We start from the raw sequence: 21,428 nt of genomic DNA on the forward strand, positions 1-21,428 counted from the left end.
TTCCTGCCTATGAGGGTCTTTTTGACCCTTTATCTCTCTGCCATCGTTGGCGCCTTGGCTTCCGCTGAGGATGCCCTCTCTGGGAACGAGTCGTTCGTCCTCGACCTCTCTGCAGAGCCAGATGAGACCAGGATCTCTTTCCACAGCTTTACCAGAAAGGGAGTCACATTCAAGTCTTACACTGCAAAGGATGACTATGACATCTCCTCCGTTGTTTGCTCTGGAGCCATTGTTTGGACCGCTACTGGAGATCAAAGGTTCAAAACGGTGGGCACCCTCGCCAGGAAGAATGGAGTCCCCGAGCTCCTTGGACTATTTTTGAGCACTGGGAAGGTGTTTTTTCGCAAGCATAAATCGGGACTGTGGCTCCCAGTGACTGAGGAGTTGTTTGAGGAGGAGTCCAAGGGTCTCTATGATGGTTATGAAGAGGACACTTTGTCACCCATCCCACAGGTTATAGAAGGTACAAGCAGACTTCCGCCATTTACTCATGCTGTCTTTGACATTTCAGAGCCGAATGGAAAGTATGCACGTCTGGAAGATGATGAGTTTGGGGGGATTCACAAGAACTGTTTCATAGCCAGGGAAGCCCTGATTATCGCCGTCGTGGACGGAAATTTGCCCGTATGGCACGCAAAGTTTGGCGAGACATGTCTCGGTGGAGTATATTCACGTCACGAAAACTTTGAACTCCTGAACATGCGCGTAGGAAGTGACTCTGGAGACTTTACACTCTTTTTCGAAAAGGTGGATGGGAACTGGGTTGGCGTCACAAGAAGGAGATTTTACAAGGTCTACTTTGGTTTTGATTTACCTGAACCAAAGACAAGGGACGCAGTCGAAACTGGACCTCTCAAACATCTCGTCCTTGCAGTGTCCAGTCCGAACAGGAATGAGATACTTGTAGAGTGTGATGCCCTCGGAGGAGTAGACAGCCTTAAATACTCGCCACTAACACGCCTCAGTATACCAGTTTTTCCCGAGGAGCTCGAGACCTTCTCCCTGACTTTCAGCCTCGGCGGCAAACCCGCAGTTTTGAAATTTGAAAATGCAGATGGTGAATGGAGACAAGTTTTTGGTGACTAGTCACGCATCGCTCATAATGGTAATGCAGTTGTAACGCCGATTGTATCGGTAGAATGCAGTAATTTTTAATGCTTCCATCTTCCTGTGTAGGTATGTCTGTAGGTGCAAAAGTTTAAAGTGGCTGTGAGAGCATATACAGCAAAGAATGATCCTCACAATGAACACTAGAAGAGAGTAAAGTACAGACAATGACTCAGCAAACACGGAAGCGACTGATATGAAACAAAAACAAACCAACAAATTAAGACCAACTACTCAGTATCCATTAGCATCAACAAGATAACAATCTCAAAATAAATCTTGAAAGATTTAACAGGATTAGAGAGAGTATTTCAGAGAGTATCCATAGCTTGTGGTTATACAGATTTCTTGGTTGTCTATTTTCGGACAGCATGTAGTCCTGTATTCCAACACTGTTGTCAGCATTCATAGACTACCATCATATTTGTCGTACCCAGGGATCTTGTTTAAAGCTCTTATAAAGTTTCCATCCTGCGAGACCAGCTGCACCTGATCCTGCAGAACCAGCTAGGAAGTATCCAGCTATACTAGCAAGAGCGAATTCACCAGCTCCACCAGTCATAGGAAGAGCTTGATGAGTAACTTGAGATTCTTCAGTAGAATTGGCTGAGGCTGATTGAAGTCTAAGAGGACCAGGAGAATGATGATTATTAGTAGTAGGAGATCTTCCGGAAGCAGAAGAAGTAGTAGTTTCACCAACAGCACCAGCAGCAGGCTGAGCTCCATTAACAGGTGGACTAGCAACAGGAAGAGTAGATCCAACTTGGTCAGACCTGACATCAGTTTGTTGAGAGTCTTGAGCTCCATCAACTTCACCAGTTTCACTATTAACATCAATAACAGTATCAGGGTTAGATAGGACATCAGTAAGTTCAGAAGCGGTTTCAGGTCCGAGAGGTGGTTCACCCCTTTCAGTTTCAACACTATCATCAGTAGTATTAAGGGATCCTTCAGGTCCTTTACCATATATACCAGCAGAAGTAGATAGAAGACCAAAACCTCTACCATTACCATGGTTATAAATAAATGCAGGAGTACCACCAACAGCAGTTTGTAGAGATTCCCCTACTTTGCCAGATAGCCTAACACCACCGGTGATTTTAGATTCACCATTTTCATGGCTTGGTTGATTCTTGTCATCTTTTATGTAATTGTGTTCATCTATTATTCTATAAATATATTTGCTATTATTGACGCTGTCTTCAACAACATTCATATTTCCTGCCCCTCCATCCCTCAAATTTACCATAGATACTATAGTATCATAAGTATAAGAATCTCCATCATAACTAGTATTTACATTATAATTATATCCCTTTATAGTATCTTGATCTGGAAAGTATTTCATATAATCAGCAGAGTATCCACCTATGTTCACTGGCAAACTATCGATTTCCTGCCTCTGTGCTACTTTAATTATATGAGGATAACCGTCATCATCATATTCATGCCCATAACAGTTGCTTTTAACATCCAACCCACATCTGTTATAGGATAAATTTGGAGTGTTTTTAACCGAGGGTATCTTGGGTTTAGCTCTTTTTACTTCTTTACATCCTTTCAGATCCAATTTATTTAAAATTCCCTCAAGAACATTAATGAGTACCTTTTTATCTATATCCTTTGGAGTTCTATTATTCAGACGAGTTTCAACCTCTACCCACTCATTTCTTTTTTTAGACTTCTCATACCAGCTGTTATCACTGCTTCCATGAGCAATATAAAGTAATACAGGTGTATCAATTCTACACTGCGGGAAATAGATAGTAGCATAGCGAATAGCATCTACAGGAAACGTACAACCATGCAACATAATGCTTTTAGGACCATTTTTGAATCTTGTAATTGTAGAACTCATGCCATTTGGAAGTGTATGGGTATATGCTTCATATTTTCCAAGATCCTTTGAAGCATTATTATCTTTCCAAACATTTATCATGTGACCACTGTCACATTTATCCTTACACTTATAACTACCACTTTTTTCTGAAATATCAATTGGAATTGCATCATATCTCTGACATGTATGTCTATCAAGAATCTTTATAAGTGCGGTATTTTCTCGGTGTTTTTTTCCATCTTCTATATTAAACATATGATGCCAGCGGTTTCCATTAAACTCATAAAACTCACATGTTGTATAGTATACGATTGCTGACTCATATTTAGTCTTTAACAAATGTTTTTTAAATTGTATGAACTTCCCATCATTCCAAGTTGAAAGAATATACATGGAACCACTAGATTTGTGTGTAAATGCAGTATATCCTTGACATGGTTTATTGTCTTCCCAATCCACAGATATTGTGACATATTCAGAATTCACTTGGCTAGGACTCGATTCCTTAAGAAGTTTGAAATCGTCTTTAGATGGGTGTCCACAGTACTTACTATTTACATCTGCATTCAGGTTTAGTATGACGATTTTCTTAAATGTTCCATCTAATATATCTGTAAAATGAAACCCAGGTGTATAAGGCGATTTATCATATTCTTTCCACCACTCGTTATCTATACTTTGTTTCGTAAAATATGTATGATAGTTTCCGTTTAGATTTATTCCAATGAAAAGCGGAAGTATATTGTCTTCATCATTTTTCCAGTAATAAACTGAAACATAGTTAGCACGAACGTACGTTTTATGGTCACCTATTCCTCTTTGTTGAGTATTTTTGTGATTTATCACGCCAAGATAGTAAGTCCACGCCCAGCTGGTTGGTAATGTGTGGATATATAGTTTGTAACCAGGTAACTTATTGTAATCTGTATGCCATTTTGGGTCATATGTTCTGGTGAGAGTGATTACACATCTACAGTGATCCTTGTAGCTACTCCTATCTTTTTTACCAGTGTCCTTGCTGATATCTAAGTATACATAGCTCCACATCACTTATCATCCCTTCCCAATGGTACGTACTTACTGTTCTTATTATGGTAAAAGGTAGTCCTTAGTTACTAGCTGTCTTAAATCCATGAGGACTCAATATTTTCGAGTTGCACTGGATCCGTTAGTCATTGATAATTCTCTTCATTCCATCCATCCTCCCTTACCACTAGCTCACCGTCAGAGAGACTATCCACAGAATGACAAGATGAACAACTATCAATACAGTTGTCTGAATGGTCCCTGTGGATGATCCAGTAAGACTACATACTCCTTCTTGGTTCCATTCCTGCCATATCTCTAGAGATACACAGGCTCCCATAGGTCGCCTATGCTCATATACTGCGTACACTTGCAAGACTCTTCTACTCACTAGGCTAATAGAGTCTTCATCACTGTTCTTTAAGCTCCCGTTGGTCGCCCATTCGTTACACTCATTCCATAGTGATCATCTCGCCAGTAGTTATTTGTCTATCATTCTTTTAGAGACTCCCTACGGTCGTTTAACCCTTCCTATGGTTTATAGACCTAGCAGTCGCCCTGAATATCGCCTGGAAACTTATTCCTATACTGCGTATAGTCGTAAGACTCCTCTAATTGCTCTGCTCATATAGTCACCATCACTATTCCATTCACTTTGTTCACCATTTCACATTATGCATGTCTGAGAAATCTGCCACGTAGATTTCTCTCATCTATATCCATAATTACAATGTCGAATAAAAGTCTATTGACTTCAAACATCTCAATCTCTTGCCATTCTCTGTCGGCTAGTTTCAGTTGTGCCTTGTACCCCGATTCCGATCCATTTTCCAGTCCAAGGACAATGATTATATTTTCAGCACTCACATATACGTCTGCATGTGTACATTCCCAGCCGTTTTCCGACTCCCATAGGGTGAAATCGCCGTAAGTGACCTTGGGAACGCGATACTCCAACTTTGGGACGACCAGTCCGGAGGCCATTTTATCGGACTCCTCCCCGTCAATCATGAACTTTTGCGAATCTAGATCCTTTAAATCCATTGTAATGCGTCGATAAAAACCTTCATCGCCCTCCTGATTGTCTGGATTGCAGACTGATGGCACTGTCTGGAAGAAGAGCAGGTACAGTGCAAGAAACGCACACGAGCCCATCTTTGTCATCATCTTCCCTTTCCTTGGCAAGTTTCAAGCTTGTGGTATCTAATTGTCATTGGGGACTCCTCTTTATTCCTTCTACAGCACCGGTCCTTGAACCTGCATGCAAACCCCATGGGATGGACGGGTGACAGATATCTCCAAATCTATGGACCAAGCAGAGCCAAAATAGCGTTGGCTCACCCATAACGAGTTGTTATATGAGGTATATCGCAAGTTATTGGCTCAGATATTGTGGAAAGGGGAAGAATGGATGAGATTGTAATTTGGTAGCATGGTATGAATATAGAAAATGAGACGTTTTAATGGGATATAAAGGGGTTTAAAGCATAGCAAGGCTACTCATACTTAAATCAACAGTAATTATTCGAGGCTGACTATCCCTTCTCATTCTCTCTCTTCTTCATGAGTGCTATGGTCCTCAGATTTGAGGACTGGGTCTCTCCAATTCCCGAGACTATTTTATAATACTGTACTGATTATTCTCTGGATTATGGCTACTTTTACTTGTTTGTGCATCTCCATCGCCATAATCTTCATGTTCCGTGGTCTTTCTGTCTCGACTTCTCTTAATCCACGAAGTAGTTTCCGTTTAAAACCTGGGCAAATGTATGGGCAATCAAATCCCTTTGGTAGTTCTAATTAGGCCTGTTCAATGGTAAGAATAATGTAGTCCATTTTTGGAGTTTCCTCTCAACGTCTTCATCCAGTTTATATCCTTTGAGTTCATCAAGAGAGTCTTGTGATGATGTGGACTTCTGCAGTTTCTGTCTCGATCTCCTTATCTCTTCAAGATTGAATTCCAGACCATGAAGCTTCTTCATGTGATTATCTGTGAGATTATCCTATTTTAGATCTTCAATGACTTCTCTACCCCTTTCCTTCATAAACTACCCATTTGTGAGTATCAGCAAACTTAGTCGAGCTTTTGGCATCCAGAAGTCTGGAGAATTTCTCATGAGAATATCCACCCTTTAACCTTGTCCTTTGCATATTTTCGCCCTTCCAACATGGAATCTACGCCTGTTAAGGATATCAAAAGCCTTTCTTATGAGGTCCAAAATTGGTTATCTTGACCTTGCGGATCCTAATGCCAGACTCGGTCCATCCCTCACATTTTTAGCTTTTTCATTAACCTCACCAGTTGTACTTTCAATGAAATTCGTTTAATGGGTACATTAACCGTCCTTGGTCACTCAACTTGTTGGCGAGGTCTTTCAGGACCTCCTACTGGACTGTCCCCAAAAGACTTGTGGAGTGAGTTCACACTCTTCTCGGATGTCCATAGGGAGCTTTCCTTGAGGCATTACGAGGGTCTTCCACATCGTCCCTCAAGACCTCAGTAGACTTTGCCGAGTCTCCCCTCAAGGGCGGAAAGACGGCCGGTAAATAGAGCAAGTTTAATGTGTTCATAGTGATGCGATGTCATGGAAATGAATATTTGGTGAGATAGTCTAGAAGCTGGAGCTGCAAAAGAGTTGCATGCAGATCTGCAGCTTCGCCTGGCAGATCCGGTAGCTCTTCATATTTTAAAAATTTTGAAGACAAGCCATTCATGGTTATCCAGAGGCAATTAATGGTATAAAAGTGAGGGTAGTATCTCATTTCGTAGCACTTATCCAGTGTTATGTTCATAGGTCTTCCTTCATCTTCTCATTACGGACCCATCTCAGTCTACACGCAGAGAGTACAAAAAGCATTAGATCACCAGAATTGCAGTATGACGCTGAGTATGTAAAAGATGGCCCCAAAAAGATGCCAATTACCCTTTTTGCAGCCAAGCTGCCTCCTCCGAGAACCGCTTCATGGTTAAGCCACAGTATGATAAAGAGTAGAAAATAGGCCATGTAACGAGTGACGGAACATAGTAATAGAGTAATGAGCTTGTAAAGACCCTGGAAACCCCTCGTTATCCATCATTAGGTACCCTATAGACATTGATGTATTAACCCAAAAGAACACAAGCACAGTACGAGTCCAAGGAGACTTGAGAAGCCAAGCGAGATTCAAACTGCTTGATAGAATGACAAATCATGCATACATTGGCATAGTAAAGTGCGGTGGACAGATTGTGCATAAAGCTTTGAGTAATGACATTTTCGTGAGAGATATAACATTTAATTCACTTGGAAAGGAGCCAACTATTTTGGTAAAAACTTATATGAAAGACGGAGTTTGCATACACTCGAAATATCAATTTTCATATGATAAAATGCGGTTTAGACTCGTGCATGAAGACACTAGAGATTACACATAAAGATGCCAAATGCAAATCCAAGGCAATAAATGCAGCTTCAATATTATACATCCACTTATTCTACATGCGTATATTCCATTCACGCATGCATTTAGATAAAAATTACTTTGGCACAATTTTATGCGATGTGACGAGTTTTAAAGCTACGGGGCTTTGCCCTTGTTTTCTTTGAACACTGCATTAGAATATCCGTTATATTTGGTACATGGTATAGTTTTAGATCCAGAAAAACAAGAGAACAAAAACCGGTAGAATACCTAGACCATTAAACCCAGAAGTGCTTGTAGATGTAGTTTCCTTCTCAGCCCTCATTGTTGTTAGTAGTGCCTCGAAATCATTCTCTGGGACTTTAACCCATGCATCTCCAGCACTCCGGAAGTACATGGAAGCGGAGGAGAGCTGCAGGAAGATGGCATACCTCTTACCCTTGGCGTATAGCTTGACGAGTTCACACTGTTCATCCCCTTTACCTGCCCAGAGAGTGACTCCTCCATCTACCACCTTGCTGAATATGCAACCGACTATTGGCCTGAGTGAAACTTCAGTTACACCTTCCCTAACCTCCTCATCTCTGGCGACCTTGACTGGGTCGGTGTTGGAGAGATCGAGGACGAGGGAGGTGTGCATTGTCCTGTCCAGCATCTTGGCAAATTCCTTCTCTATACGATCTTGTTCCTCATTACTCCTCATACTTTTGAGTTGCTCCTCAAATTCGTCCTTTTCAATACTCTGCCAGCCATAACCTGTGATCTGGAAGAAGAGTTTTTTGGTCAATCCGAGACTATTCACCCGTACAACTACCAGGCGTTTGTCGTTCCTGTAGTACTCTTCGCATAACTCAAAGGTGTCAAATTGTCCTTTTACCCAAAACGTGAATGGGCCGGAAATTACCGACGTAACCTTGGAAGTTAATGCTACCCTCGAACCTTCAAGGTCCCGGTAGACTACATGCACGACCTCACCCTCAGCGCTCTCCTTAACGGAGACTCTGGGATCATTTCTAGCATCAATGTTAATGGTGAATGTATCCTCTGAATCGTTCTCACTCCCATTCTTCTTCTTGCTGATCTGACTCCATTCCCCGTCAACCTTTTCAAAGTAGTGTTTTCCAGCACGATGACCCCGTCCAAGGGTGATTGTAAGGTGTTTATGTTCACCGCTCTTGTGTATTAGTTTGACAAATGTGCATGGAGTCTCTAAAGTGCCCTCCCAAACGGTTCTGTGTTCATCTAAAATGAGTGTCACCGGGAAGTTTTCTGGGATGTGAAAGTCATCAGTTCTGGTCCCACCCGAGTATGTGATGGTCCTTTCGACCTTGGGGTTGTCATCCCGTGAAATATCCAGCGTTAGCTCCTTGATAAAACCACTGCTTTGACGGAGGTTCCCGGGAGCTCTGGTGTCCTCTTCATCCGCGGGTTCCGCTCTAGTACAAAGCGCCAGTCTCAGGCTTTGAATCAATACGATAAGCTTTAACGAATTCATTTTTATAAAAATTGCAAATAGTCGATAAAAAGTGATTTTTGAGCTCTTCCCGTTAGCCAATTTGACCCCATGTGTAAAAGTAATTTCCGGCCAATTATGCCCCAATATTCTCATTAATATGGCATTTTCCGTTGTATCTCGATACTAGTCATACGGGTGTGTACGGAAGAGTGGCCAGAGCGGACGGAAGACGAGTGGAAGCGCGCCTTAAAGTGTGTAATTGAAATGGCTAGTGTGTGGCTATACTCTTACACATTTTATGTTTCCCATTGCTTTTTTCTGCGGAAAAGACGGCTAATGGACAAGGAGGATATATTCTCTCTTCTTCCTGCATGCTAGCCACCGCAAGCTCTCAATTCTCTCTCTTCATTCCCACCTCTTCCGGAGCCCATTACTCGTTGATAGCTCTACACATTTTCTGAAAGGTTTGGGCCCATAATGTGTCACAAATTGGCTGCAAAATGGCCAGTTGTGGAGGTTGCTGTGGAACTCTACAAGGGGAACAGAAGGACTATGTAACGATAATGCATCCTATTCTCAGAAATTGAACACCCTGAGGCTTTACCCAGAGTTTATTCATTCTATATTAAAGATTCTAGCCCATGGGTTTGGAATTGGGCAGAGACGCCGTCCTGGGAGGTCCCCTGCCATCGCTCCAATGGCTCCCGCTTAGCCCATTATCTGCCGATGAATCTGCACAGCAATAATCGTACTCTTTAGGGTGACCATTTGGGTTTCCATGGGTTGTCAAAGCTCCCTATGGTCGGATAGTCGCCTGTTCGCTATTCCATAGCTCACATACCCACCACTCTCTATTTCGCATGCATGCAGTGCATCACTCGCTTCCCAGTCCGCACTCTCGTATCTCGTTCATCCTCCTTAGAAACGTGTCCTGCGTCAGTTCCTTCCACTCGCCGTACTTTTTTTCGAGGTGCCTGAGGTTAAAGATTCCATTCTCGGTCGAGTCCATGGTGATGAGTAGGGTGTTCCCCTTTGCATAAAAGGTCAAGAATGCACATCTGGAGTTTGGTCCGGCTCTCCAAATCTCTATTTCGTCTTCCAGCACGGAGGATATGGAATAACCCTGCTTTGCCATAAAGTGTCTCTGGAGTAGTTCGCCCTTTTGGTGAAGACTAGTGTCGATTGTACTACTGTCTGGGTTGTCAATGTCGAGAATGCATGGTGTGAGACCGTTGCTCTGTTCTCCACTGGCACCTGCGGGAGCTCCTTCATCCTCCTGGCTACCCTTGAGACACCAAGGCCAACCGGCCCTGCAGAGCTTAATGGCGGCAAGAATGGGTAATAGAATGTAGAGTCTCATGTTTAAGTCCCTTTCCACTAGGTTAAATAGTGAAAGAAGCCCCGGCAGCAACTGGCAAAGAGAGGGACAGGGGAGGTCATAAGGGGCACTGCTGCCAATGGCTAACTACTAGTGGGTCCCGAAGAATGAGGGACTAAGCGACCAACGGAAGCTCTTCTTATTAGTGGGATTCCTCACTGTGCAAGTACGACTGTAAGGAGTACTAGACGACCAAAGGGAGTCTCTAGAAGAAAGATGGATGAGGTAGCAATGGAGACTATATGAGCTTGTCTATTCAAAGCGTTTGGTAGAGAACCATTGCCATTATGAGAACTGTTCAGTACGGTACTCTAAATGCTCACTAGAGAGACGAAAGTGGTGGACATGAAATTCACCCTCTGGTGGATGAACACCTGCATGTTATTGCTGGCTGGTCTACTCATCCTGTAGGAACTCTTGGTAGACCTTTAGTGAGCCTTTTGGGACTATCAACCAGTTTACAAATTCTAAAAAGTCCACCAATCACCTCATCCATTCTCCTAATTGTACTTGCAGGATGATAATCCTACTAGACGGAAGAGCTCCCGTTGGTCGCCTTAGTCCCGAAGAATGAGGGACATCCTAGTCTTTTGCTTTTCTCAAGACATAGCTCACATTATATTCACTCCATGCTACGCATTACATTCGTATACATCACAAAACTGCATGCATGCGGAGCAAAATAGACTAAGCATGAATAATAACATGGAAGGCTTTACTGACCTGTTCCATTTACGGAAACATTGAGCTTCTTTAAGAAACCCTTGTTGAGATAATTCCAGGTTTAACCTGCTTTTTTAAAATACTTATAGACCAATGGCTATTCACTACCACATTCGATAGCAGTCCACGATTCCTTACAAGCGTCCAAAACAGACGCTACACTGTGACTATCTTTAGGATTAAATTTTGGAATTATTCCACAAAATTTTGTTAGTCTACATTTACATCGGATTCATCTGGACTAAAGGTCCAAATGCACAGAGAAGTAGTGATATTTGTTAGCATCAAGCACATCCTGACGTGGATCATTAGCGTTGTACCTCTATGGTACTAGTCTAAAAATAGTGTATTATAATCAGCTATCCTACGTCAGCACAAATAGTCCACAGTACAACCAGTCTCTATCCATAAAAGGTTTCTAAAATGTTCCTAGAAGGTTTTCCTGATACTCCTCATCCATCCTTATTCCAGAGACTCCCTATGGTCGTCCAGTACTCCATTAAACTATAACATACGTGATATGTTAAGTAGGATGTCTTTAGCTACTTCCCAGCCAGTGTAGGCTGCACCTCCAGTGCCAACGGCTGAGGCACCCGTTTTGACGACCCCAGGGGAAATCTTTAGCTTATCTAGTAAGCCTTTAGAATCTTCTGTAGTAGCTTGATCGGATCCAGAATTTCCAGATAAGAAGTCATAACTATAGTAACCTTCTTCTCCGGGGAGAGGAGCAAAGTTATAACCACTGATAGGAGATTTACCACATCCTTGATAATCGTTACATCCAGCAAACAGTTTCAGTATACTCACGAGCTCATTATAGCTGGCGCAGTCTGTCGTATTACCTAGCTTCTCTGGCGTTACATTTTTGAGATCATGAAAGACTTGTCTCCAATGTTCATCTCCATTAGTATTAACTCTATTAGGCTTATGGTACCAACCAGTGATACCGTCTGTGCCTCCGTCTTTTATGTAGATGAGCACTGGATTCTTACCACAGTAGAATACAGAGACACTTTCTACACTGTAAATGGAGTATCTCTGTCCATGTAATTTTATATTACTTCTTTTACCATCATTCTCGTACCTTATACCAGCTAGTTTAGGCTTATCCGAGATAGTATATTTGTGGTATGTAATGGGTTTTAGTTGGTGTCCACAGCTAGCTGTCACGTCAGTAGTGGAGATCCTTTTTAGGTTACCTTGATGATATTCACAGCAGTACCTTTCTTCTGATTTATATATTTTGTATGATAGGTCAATGGTAACTCCACTATGATTTTTACAAGTTAGATCATCCAGATGATTGGAGAGGTTTTGGGTTGGTGTATCACTATCATAAAATGCAGTTACACTTGTAGTGTGTTTTTGCCAAGAAGTTGGATCCGTACTGTAAAACCACTCAGACTCTACATTACCCTTCTTCATGAACTGGACCATGATGGGTACCATTATCCCAGGATGTGAGAATAGTCTAACCTTATAGACTGAATAGTCGTTTTGGGACCTAATATCTTTTATATATGCTCCATAAAATGTGACTCTTGAGATCCTTGTATCGTCTTTAACCTCGTATTCCTGAACAGTGTAGTTGCTACCTGGAGGCTTTTTGGAGGGATGGACAAGTTCTATCTTTCTTTCCTTATTTAGACATTCGGACTTTTGTTCAAGTAAAAACACCACCGGGTCAGTGATTTCGAATGGAACAGCATCATTAAGTCTACAGTTTTGATGATCCAGAAGATGTACAAGTTCAGTCATGTCTTCTACTTTTTTAGGACCCCAATTTGTACCGTTATTTTCATTCATTGCATAAAATGTAGGTGCAGTATCACCAATTTTTGTAATTACGAGCAAGATAGGTTTCTTGGGTTCACCGTCCCAAGAGTATACAGTGAGACTCTGTACAGAAGGTATGCGATCTCCTGTTGATCCTTCCACAATCTCACCTCCACCATCAAGTTCCCTATTGAGGACAAACGACCTTCCATTGATAGCTACATAAGTGCGTTTTAAGAAACACTCTAGATTATATTCCTGGACTTGCTCAAAGGAACAGTTGATGGAGCCATCGGAGATGTCCAGCACTACTGGGTTGACAGACTTAAGGCTTAGTCCCACCAGTTTATCCCTCAGTTTTTGGACAATATGGCTAGTAGATCCGGAAACTTTAAGATCACCATTAGTAGGATCCTTAGATTTTTGCCAAGTCCCACCTCCGGAGGTCTCGTACCAGTAGTCACTCTGGTCTTCTATAACTATTATGAGAAGAGGAATGTTTACGGGACCCTGCTTTCCACCGTATGTTCTATAATAGAATATAGTTATGGCATCCAGATTCGGATGTTTATCATTGAGTATAGTAGGATCCTTTGCATTAACATCCTTTATTTCAAGAGGCGTATCACCGCAGGTGACCAGACTCTCTTCTGGTCCTATTCCAGTATGGATACAGTATACAAAGTCTCCATATTCCCCTACAATTCCTCTTCTGCTAGATTCTTTAGGAGACTCTTTGAGAGTATTATTGCAGGAGTTGCCTTCCTTAAGACACTCTTTGATGTCTATGGCTCTGGGTTTCCTGTTTGCACATCCTTTTATATCTAGCGTCCCCAATAGACTTCTTAGTACCTTCTTAACGGCACTTTTCTCGCTGTGGCCTACTTTCTTTAGGTCTTCTTCATTGACTCTTGTCCAATTGTTGCCACCTATGGAGACTCTCTTAAACCACTGACTTTTCGCATCCTCATGGTAGATGCGTAGTAGAATGGGCTCTTTTGGATTACACCTTGGATAGTAGACGAGTACTTGGGAGACTAATGGTATTGGAAAATCCTGTCCTTCCAGTGTCAGAGAAGACTTTCCATTCTTAATTCTACTGAGTTTGCCACTGAAATTTTGTTTGGGAGTGTGTTGTAGGTTCTTATACCCATAAATATTTTTAGTGGGATATTCTGATACATCTATCTCATGCCTCTTACAGTCGCTTTTACATTTGTAATTACTGACAATAGTAGTCTTTGAGGCGTTTTCATTCCAATTGGATATATCCACTGCGTAAAGGTCATTGTACTTGCAGTTAAGTTCATCTAGTTTCTCAGTTAGATTATTCAAATTTATCTTTTCATCCTTCTCCCATCTATCGTCCTTGTTTCTAATGTAAAATTCTGAGGAGCCTTGTCCATCTTTCACCAGTTCCAGTATGAGAGGGTTCCTTAGGTCAGTGTCTCCATTACTATAGTAGACATAGACATTCTTGTACTTATTCTGTACAATGGACTCTTTGAAACGTACTTGCTTCTTCTTGTCAGTGCCCCAAGTTGAGAGAATGTTCATGGGTTGTTCATTATCCAGCTTCTGAGTGATGGTAATGTAGCCTTGACAAGGTACATCTTTCTCTTCAATCACAATCATTGAGGGAAACTCAGTCCCTGAAGGCTCCTTGTCAGTCTTGAAATCATTTTTGGAAGGATGTGGAGTGTAGTTCTTTTTGTGACTTCTTTGTAGGTTGATGACCACAGCGTTTTCGAAGAGCTCTTTTACGGTATCATGAGACCGTGGTTCGAGCTTATTCCAGTCATTACTGCGTATCCCAGAGGGTTTGTATAGATTGTGATTCTGGAAAAGGTCACCCAGTTCAAGGAGTAGGGGACAGAGGTTGTCATAGTCGGCTTCCCAGTAGTAGACCTCAACATACCTGATCTCCAAGGTAGTCTGATCCTTGGCATTCTGCTTAATCCCTGCATGCTCTACTGCCTCGAGGTAGCAGCTGCCTAACGTCTGATACGGTAGTTCGTGCGAGTATATTTTGAATCCAGGAAAATTATTATCATATTTAGTGTAACCGTTGTCATTCCTACGGAGATTCAGTGAGTTACGATATTTATCCTGATAGTAAGTTACGTACTTGTCACGTTCCTCCTTCTGACTAATATCAACAACGACCGCAGATTGGTTCTGTCCCATCTTGTCCAGCCAGTATCTTTCCTCACCGTTGTATTACTGTCCTCATTCAGTATCTATATCCCATTCATCCTCCCTCAGAACTATTGACGTAGTCTTTAGTAGTACAGTAGGATATTATAATGAAATAACTAGTTCATAAAAGAGTCTAAGCAGAGTAAATGTGTAAACAGACAAGCAGAGAATAGCTGACAAGGGTTGACAGGAAGGATCACTACCTTTGCAGGATCCAGCAGGTATATAAACGTGTACGATTCTAGCTAGGAAGAATACGACGAGTTTGGCTATAAGAAGGGAATATCATAGAATTTTGGGTTACTCACAGGGAATTGTTCAGTCGGAATGATGAGTGAAACTACCCCACCACCTATAATAGTTGGACAGTTAGAGGGTCTCTCTGGTGAACACATTCTTGAGGTCACACTTTGCGAGTAGTGTCTTTCTCTCTCCTTGGTCTTTTGGCTCATACAGAGCATCTTCCCCTTGCCGAAACCACGTTATGCAGACCCTTAATGCGTGACACTCAAAAGGTTTTAAACAGGGGAAAAGAATGGGATGGTACATGCGATAGTCTCATAGATTTATCAACTGTACCATCTGATGTCTTGTATGAGAAGGGAAGAGTCCATGAGAATGTTTACCCGAGTAATAATGCAATTGTTTGCCAGAAAGAAGATTTGAACTCCTAAATATGATGAACTTTTACGTTTATATGAGCTACTATTTTTCTGTATTTAAACTACATTGATTGATGTCTATTCATGTCATTTAGTTTCGGAATAAAGGGCCTTGTTGTACAGGCAAAGCTCTTCCTTCATTCCCCTCTTCTTGAATGCACTACAAGATGCATAATGTCCTCTACAAGGTCTGTAAATTACCCACACTTTGAATATTTAGGCTTCATACATAATCTTGTCTAGTTGAGAGTCATTAGACAATGCGACGCAGATATGGTCTCCGTACATATCACAGATGAAGACTAGAGGACTAAACATTATGGGATAGATGATGAGTGGTTATCTGGAGATTTACTTTCACCAATAATGTAATGACAATGGGTTTTATAGTCACTCTTCATGCCAGTGAGATGCCATACTGTCATCAGTCTCAGGCGAGAGACTACTGTATGCTCCCAATCTGGTGGTTAAAGAGCGTAGACCGCTAACCTGAGTTGCCGAGAAAGCTCTCAAGAGGATGCATAAATTACCATTAAATGTGTGGACCACTGGATGAGGAATAGAGACTCTATACTAGGGACCCAGTAGAGCTTGAGAGGCAGGTACTCGAACCTCGACCATAGAGTAGACAAACTTTATCTCGGAAGAGGATTCTCGTGAGATTATAAGAGGAGCTCCCGACAAAATTATGGAGTTTATAGAGCATATAACTGCTTTATTATGAGAACAAGATATCTCTAGCTCCTCTCGTATAAACCAGAGAAGCAACGTGCATGCAAACCCCATAACGTATTTCATAAAGAAGAGCAGCGAAACAACGCCAAGCAACTACCGTCCGATAACCTGCATGTCTAACTTGTACAAACTGGTAACAAAATGTGTCTACAGAGTATTAATTGGAATTGTACAGGAGAGAAGATTGCTGTCGGAAGCGCAGTTGGCCACGGTTCGAGGAGTTCAAGGGGCAAAGGAACAAGCACTGTTGAACATCGCAATTAACAGGGCGCACAATAACAATCTGAAGACATCATGGCTCGATATTAAAAAGGCATTCGATTCGATAGACCATAAATATTTACATGCCGTTTTAGATCACCTGAATATCCCAGATTGGATAACGAACTTTATAAAGCACATCACTAGTGGATGGACAATAGACCTTAGATGTGGGAAAGAACCTATAATGGTGAAAAGGGTAACAAGAGGAATCCTCCAAGGAGACTCGTTATCACCACTTCTATTTGTACTATGCATGGATCCCCTGAGTAAAATCCTACACTCAGTTTACCCAACGGTAAAAGGAAAGATTGGAGAAAAACAGGAACATGCCATGAACCACCTACTATTCATGGATGACATTAAACTATTCGCTGAAACTGACGAAATCCTAAAGAAAATGACGGACGAAGTCAAAATGTTCTGTGAAGCCTCAGGATTGGAAATAAACAGAGAAAAGTCAGCTACAAACTCGCCTCTCTGCGAAGACACTGCGGTACTATTGGAAGGAACTGCAATGTATAAATACTTGGGTATAATGGAGGACAGATCAAGCATCCCATCTTTGGAGTCATGGGAAAAAATCCGAGCCGAAATTTTGGCAAGGGTTGAAAAATTAGCAAAAACCAAGCTGAACGGGAGAAACATGTTCAAGGCGATAAATATGTTTGCATTGTCCCTCCTGAACTACTACACTGGATTGCTAAGACTTTTACCGGATGATTTTGAGGCACTGGACTTGGACATCCGCAAAATCCTGGTCAAACATAGGATACATTACCTGAATGCATCCCCTGAAAGACTCTACCTTAAAAGAGATCAATGCGGACGGGGACTAGCATCAGCAACCTTTAGATCTGAAAAGATGTTGCTAACTTTTTGGAACACCTTGAGAAAAGGTAGTGAGACATCCACACGCCGTGCATTGATAATGAAAATTGAAAATGAAGACCTCACCCATATGTCACGCATAGAAGGATTTGTCAGACGTAAATACGAAAAAGTTAACAATGGGGGAATACGAATTGGAGATGACAATATCAATGAGATGCAAAGGAGAAGTCTGTTCCACTCACTTTCACAAAAGAGATGCCACCCTATATTCTTTAAACAACTGAATGGAGACAACTTCATGGGAAACTATGATAAATGCAAACATTGCAAAGGAGCAACAGCTACTGTAGACCACCTGTAGTATAACTAGTCCTCCCTCCAGCTAAAACCTATAGAGTGCAGTATCCCGTAGGCTCCCTTTAGTCGCCAAATACGACCTAGCAGAGATACTCTAGAAGCACTCTCAGTACGTATGCCTTTATAAAAAACGAGTAACGTTGAATATCAAGAGTTAAGGTTAGAGACTCTAGAAGGCCATTCAACAGTCCAGATATTCTCATGGACAAGTGTGTATAGTAGTGCCTATTTGCAGATTTTACTGCATTAGTGATTACTCTATCCACCCACAGGGTGAATAATGAGTGGTCTTTAAATTATTCTAGTGTACAATAGTTCTGCCATTATTAACTAGGCTTAGGAGTAGGATCAGGAGACTCCCTAGCAGATTATTCCGGATTATACTTTTTCTTTAGCTCCTCAAACTTCTTCTTATGAGTTCCTTCTTTACCATTCTTCCACTGCTTACCATCATGGTATCTATAGACCTTGCTCTTCTTATTATTCTTATTATCCCTGGTGACAAGTACTGCAAGAGTAGGCTGGTCTCCATCCATATACAAGACAGCTGAGAGACACATCACATCCTTCTTCCCTGGCCATATTGTATCAGATCCATAGGTAAGTTTAGAAGCACCATTCCCAGCTGTGCATTTTAGGACTGGGACTGTATCTTCCATGTCAGTCGCTACGGTAAAGTTGACATTCTCTTTAATGAAGTATTTTGCATCAAAGAGAGTAGCCCATCTATCTTGGAAAGGAGATGGGATGTAGGTTTTCCTCCTATAATCTCCCTTACCTTTTTATCAAACGCATCTATACCAACTTCATTCCATTCCCCATCTATTTTTTCAAAAAATTTCCATCTCTTTGATAAATTCTCTATCACCGTCATCTCCAGTAGCTTCACATCTTCCTTCTTGTACAACACGCATGAGAGACAATAGTCAATGTATCCATCAAAGGTTCCATCGTTGACTAGCGGTTTTAAACCTTTAATGAGTCTAGGAGACATCCATAACTCTTTACTCTTATCCTTTACTCCCACTACAGCATATCCGGGGTTGGGAAAGAAATGCTTTGTAGTAACACCAAGGAGATTAACTTGGAAAACAGTGCATTTGTCGGTACTGTTAGTTGAGGAAATATCCACAGTAAGGTCTGATGTACAGGTTGAAATCATCCTTAGGTTTTGCATCCTCTCTTCACTATTACTAGATGGTACCCACACCCCGTTATTGAGCTCAAAGTAATACTCCTTTACTGTAGTGAGTGTCTTTGCCAATACCCGAACAAGTTCTGGCTCATTATATTTATTGAAGTATACTTTGGCATGATCAAATTCCTCACCAGAAGAAGGGCTCCATACTTCTTCCTTACCGTTCATAAGTTTAGATATGATTATACCCTCCTCCGGAACAATAAGTTTGGTTAAGTTATCATCATAGTAATAGTCAAAAGACTGGCATAATAGTACATTGGGATGAGCGATATCCAGAGTAATGGGAGTAGCGTATCTATGGCGACATTTCACCATGGATTCTTCCTCCAATGCCTTTCCAGCATTACATCTTCGAGCAAAGGATTGTATATATTCTTCTTCATAGGCAGTTCCATCAGCCAGATCCCAGACCAGCCTTTGGCCACTTGATTTACTCTTCCTCGTTTTCCTTACGGGACGATAGTTGATCAATTCGTCATCCGCATAGTCATCTAAGACTTCAATAACTGGTCTATCAGTGAGAGCTCTGGACCTCTTGCAATGGCAGAGTCCTAGTAGACAGGTTGCCAGAATAACGGAAGAGACCTTCATCTCTCCTCCAACGTTCATCCACTATGATACACCATGAGATGTTTGACGAGGATATAATCTCTTCCAATGCGCACAAGAGAGAAGATAAGTGAAGGGATGAAAAGGAAGAATGGATGAGTAAACAGACCCCATTGCGACTAAAAAGAAGAGATTGTTACTAGGCCCACAGCAATATTCTGAGACAATAGGGCATTATTTATGGCTTATAATAACAGTATGTTTTCTATGTAAATCATTCTATTGACAATTTGTTTCTCCAGGGGATACTTCAGAACAGATCCTCCTCAGACATCACTTTTGAGGTCCTTTTTGCGCATATTTTAGATTATGAATATCTCACAAGTTTCTTTATACATCTTCCATATCCAAGAACCATCCCTCCATCTCAACCTGAGCTTTATTCTTCCTCTTCTTCCTCACTTGTTGATATGGGTGTTAAAGCGCCACTTTACATCATTTAGGCTCCTGTATTTAGATTTAACCCTTTGCGGTTGGTGTTCCTACTTCGTCTTCCCCTCTATTTTTGCTCAAATGTAGCGATATTTATGAAAGTTACCTTGGTTTAGTAACGAGTCTATTGGAGTCCTTTCCTTGGAACTCTATATATTCTCTGTTTTGGGACTCTAATGGTAATTTCCCTTATTTATATCTAAATCCACTTTTTGCCCTCAGTTGTCAGTTTTAGGGCTATTAGGAGAGGTACATGCTTATATAAAGTTCATGTATTCATTTATGTATACTCATGGCAATCACTCAATTTTCACGGAAAATTATTCTGTGCACTAGATTTTTTCTGTATACATTGTTTTTTGGCAAATTTATATTTGTAGCTGAAATCTTCGTTTCTGTGGTGTTTTAGGAATACTAATTAAATTGCCCTAGGTGTAGGGGTTGTGTTATATGTGCGTTATTAGTTTTGCCATTATTCATAAAGATTCATAAGTCTCTTTCTGGCATCCCAAATGTAAAACTTGTCGAGATTCCCATCGATAAAGGCATATTTGATGTCTGTCTCCATTCCATCTTGATATCGTGAAGAGACTACGATTTTGGGTCTTCCTGCTCCACCTTCCCAGGTGACTGTTCGGTTGATTAGCCCGTCTGTCTTTTCATCCAAAATCATATCACCATACATTACTGTGCCAATGACCAGATAGTCTTTCATTTCATCCTTTACCGTATATTCCTTATTAAACCTCTCAGGGTAACGCTCATCTGGTATAAAGTTAACTGTGATGTCGTTATTGTTGGCTTCAATGGGTAGGCCAAGAGTCACTGGTATGCGCTCAATTTTGGTGTATTCAAAGTCTGTACCCCTTTTTATAAATTCATCAATCCTACAAAAATAGTTTCTAGCGATTCTCTTGCGAGTTGCTATGCGGACATATTTTGTGCCATCGTCACGGTTATAGACGAGAACATATCTACTCATATTTGTCGCATCACCCGGGACCAATAACTGCCCTATAAAATGATGTGAACCATGCGAACTACTAGCGAAGCTAGGAGGACAAGTGACCTACCGACGTCGGAGACTAGGGAGTTTATCACTATGGAATGAGTGTAATGAGTGGAATAGTGATGGAGACTCTATGAGCGAAGTGAATAGGGGAGAAGTGGCGAGTATACGCAGTATAGGAGCTTCTCCATTAGTATCTTTCTTAGACTTATTAGGAGTATCTAGAAGAATGGAGGAATGATTACGACTGGAAGAAGGATGGGAATACTGAATACTCTGAGCCTAGTGAGTAGAGGAGTCTCTGTCCATATTCTTTAGTCACACAAATGTATATTAGGGTACCCTGAAGGATGTCTGGCATTGACTTTCCCTTTATCCACCACAGTCACTACGCTCTTCTCCATTCATTTAGCATCTCAAC

At 41.4% G+C, this 21,428-nt stretch overlaps 9 protein-coding genes across 9 annotated transcripts; 2 read left to right on the forward strand and 7 right to left on the reverse strand.

The window, feature by feature from the left end:
• Nucleotides 1-9: 9 nt before the first annotated feature.
• BEWA_046400 (signal peptide containing protein) lies at nucleotides 10-1,086 on the forward strand (the record flags this gene model as incomplete). The annotated part of the gene is made up of 1 exon (XM_004831571.1): nucleotides 10-1,086. One exon carries the CDS (start codon nucleotides 10-12, stop codon nucleotides 1,084-1,086), a length of 1,077 nt encoding a protein of 358 aa, XP_004831628.1.
• A 439-nt stretch (nucleotides 1,087-1,525) lies between these two features.
• BEWA_046410 (hypothetical protein) lies at nucleotides 1,526-3,994 on the reverse strand (the record flags this gene model as incomplete). The annotated part of the gene is made up of 1 exon (XM_004831572.1): nucleotides 1,526-3,994. The coding sequence occupies one exon, from the start codon at nucleotides 3,992-3,994 to the stop codon at nucleotides 1,526-1,528; it is 2,469 nt and encodes an 822-aa protein (XP_004831629.1).
• A 651-nt stretch (nucleotides 3,995-4,645) lies between these two features.
• BEWA_046420 (hypothetical protein) lies at nucleotides 4,646-5,017 on the reverse strand (the record flags this gene model as incomplete). The annotated part of the gene is made up of 1 exon (XM_004831573.1): nucleotides 4,646-5,017. One exon carries the CDS (start codon nucleotides 5,015-5,017, stop codon nucleotides 4,646-4,648), a length of 372 nt encoding a protein of 123 aa, XP_004831630.1.
• Nucleotides 5,018-7,604: 2,587 nt separating this feature from the next.
• On the reverse strand, nucleotides 7,605-8,870 carry BEWA_046430 (uncharacterized protein; the record flags this gene model as incomplete). Its single annotated transcript, XM_004831574.1, has 1 exon — nucleotides 7,605-8,870. The coding sequence occupies one exon, from the start codon at nucleotides 8,868-8,870 to the stop codon at nucleotides 7,605-7,607; it is 1,266 nt and encodes a 421-aa protein (XP_004831631.1).
• Nucleotides 8,871-9,705: 835 nt separating this feature from the next.
• On the reverse strand, nucleotides 9,706-10,191 carry BEWA_046440 (signal peptide containing protein; the record flags this gene model as incomplete). The annotated part of the gene is made up of 1 exon (XM_004831575.1): nucleotides 9,706-10,191. One exon carries the CDS (start codon nucleotides 10,189-10,191, stop codon nucleotides 9,706-9,708), a length of 486 nt encoding a protein of 161 aa, XP_004831632.1.
• Nucleotides 10,192-11,436: 1,245 nt separating this feature from the next.
• On the reverse strand, nucleotides 11,437-14,895 carry BEWA_046450 (hypothetical protein; the record flags this gene model as incomplete). The annotated part of the gene is made up of 1 exon (XM_004831576.1): nucleotides 11,437-14,895. One exon carries the CDS (start codon nucleotides 14,893-14,895, stop codon nucleotides 11,437-11,439), a length of 3,459 nt encoding a protein of 1,152 aa, XP_004831633.1.
• A 1,521-nt stretch (nucleotides 14,896-16,416) lies between these two features.
• BEWA_046460 (reverse transcriptase domain containing protein) lies at nucleotides 16,417-17,760 on the forward strand (the record flags this gene model as incomplete). Its single annotated transcript, XM_004831577.1, has 1 exon — nucleotides 16,417-17,760. The coding sequence occupies one exon, from the start codon at nucleotides 16,417-16,419 to the stop codon at nucleotides 17,758-17,760; it is 1,344 nt and encodes a 447-aa protein (XP_004831634.1).
• Nucleotides 17,761-18,124: 364 nt separating this feature from the next.
• BEWA_046470 (signal peptide containing protein) lies at nucleotides 18,125-19,548 on the reverse strand (the record flags this gene model as incomplete). The annotated part of the gene is made up of 2 exons (XM_004831578.1): nucleotides 18,125-18,518; nucleotides 18,548-19,548. 2 exons carry the CDS (start codon nucleotides 19,546-19,548, stop codon nucleotides 18,125-18,127), a joined length of 1,395 nt encoding a protein of 464 aa, XP_004831635.1.
• A 922-nt stretch (nucleotides 19,549-20,470) lies between these two features.
• Nucleotides 20,471-20,980, reverse strand: BEWA_046480 (hypothetical protein; the record flags this gene model as incomplete). The annotated part of the gene is made up of 1 exon (XM_004831579.1): nucleotides 20,471-20,980. The coding sequence occupies one exon, from the start codon at nucleotides 20,978-20,980 to the stop codon at nucleotides 20,471-20,473; it is 510 nt and encodes a 169-aa protein (XP_004831636.1).
• Nucleotides 20,981-21,428: the final 448 nt, after the last annotated feature.

This window comes from Theileria equi (assembly GCF_000342415.1).
Source record: "Theileria equi strain WA chromosome 4 map unlocalized gcontig_1105316255041, whole genome shotgun sequence".
NCBI lineage: Eukaryota > Apicomplexa > Aconoidasida > Piroplasmida > Theileriidae > Theileria > Theileria equi.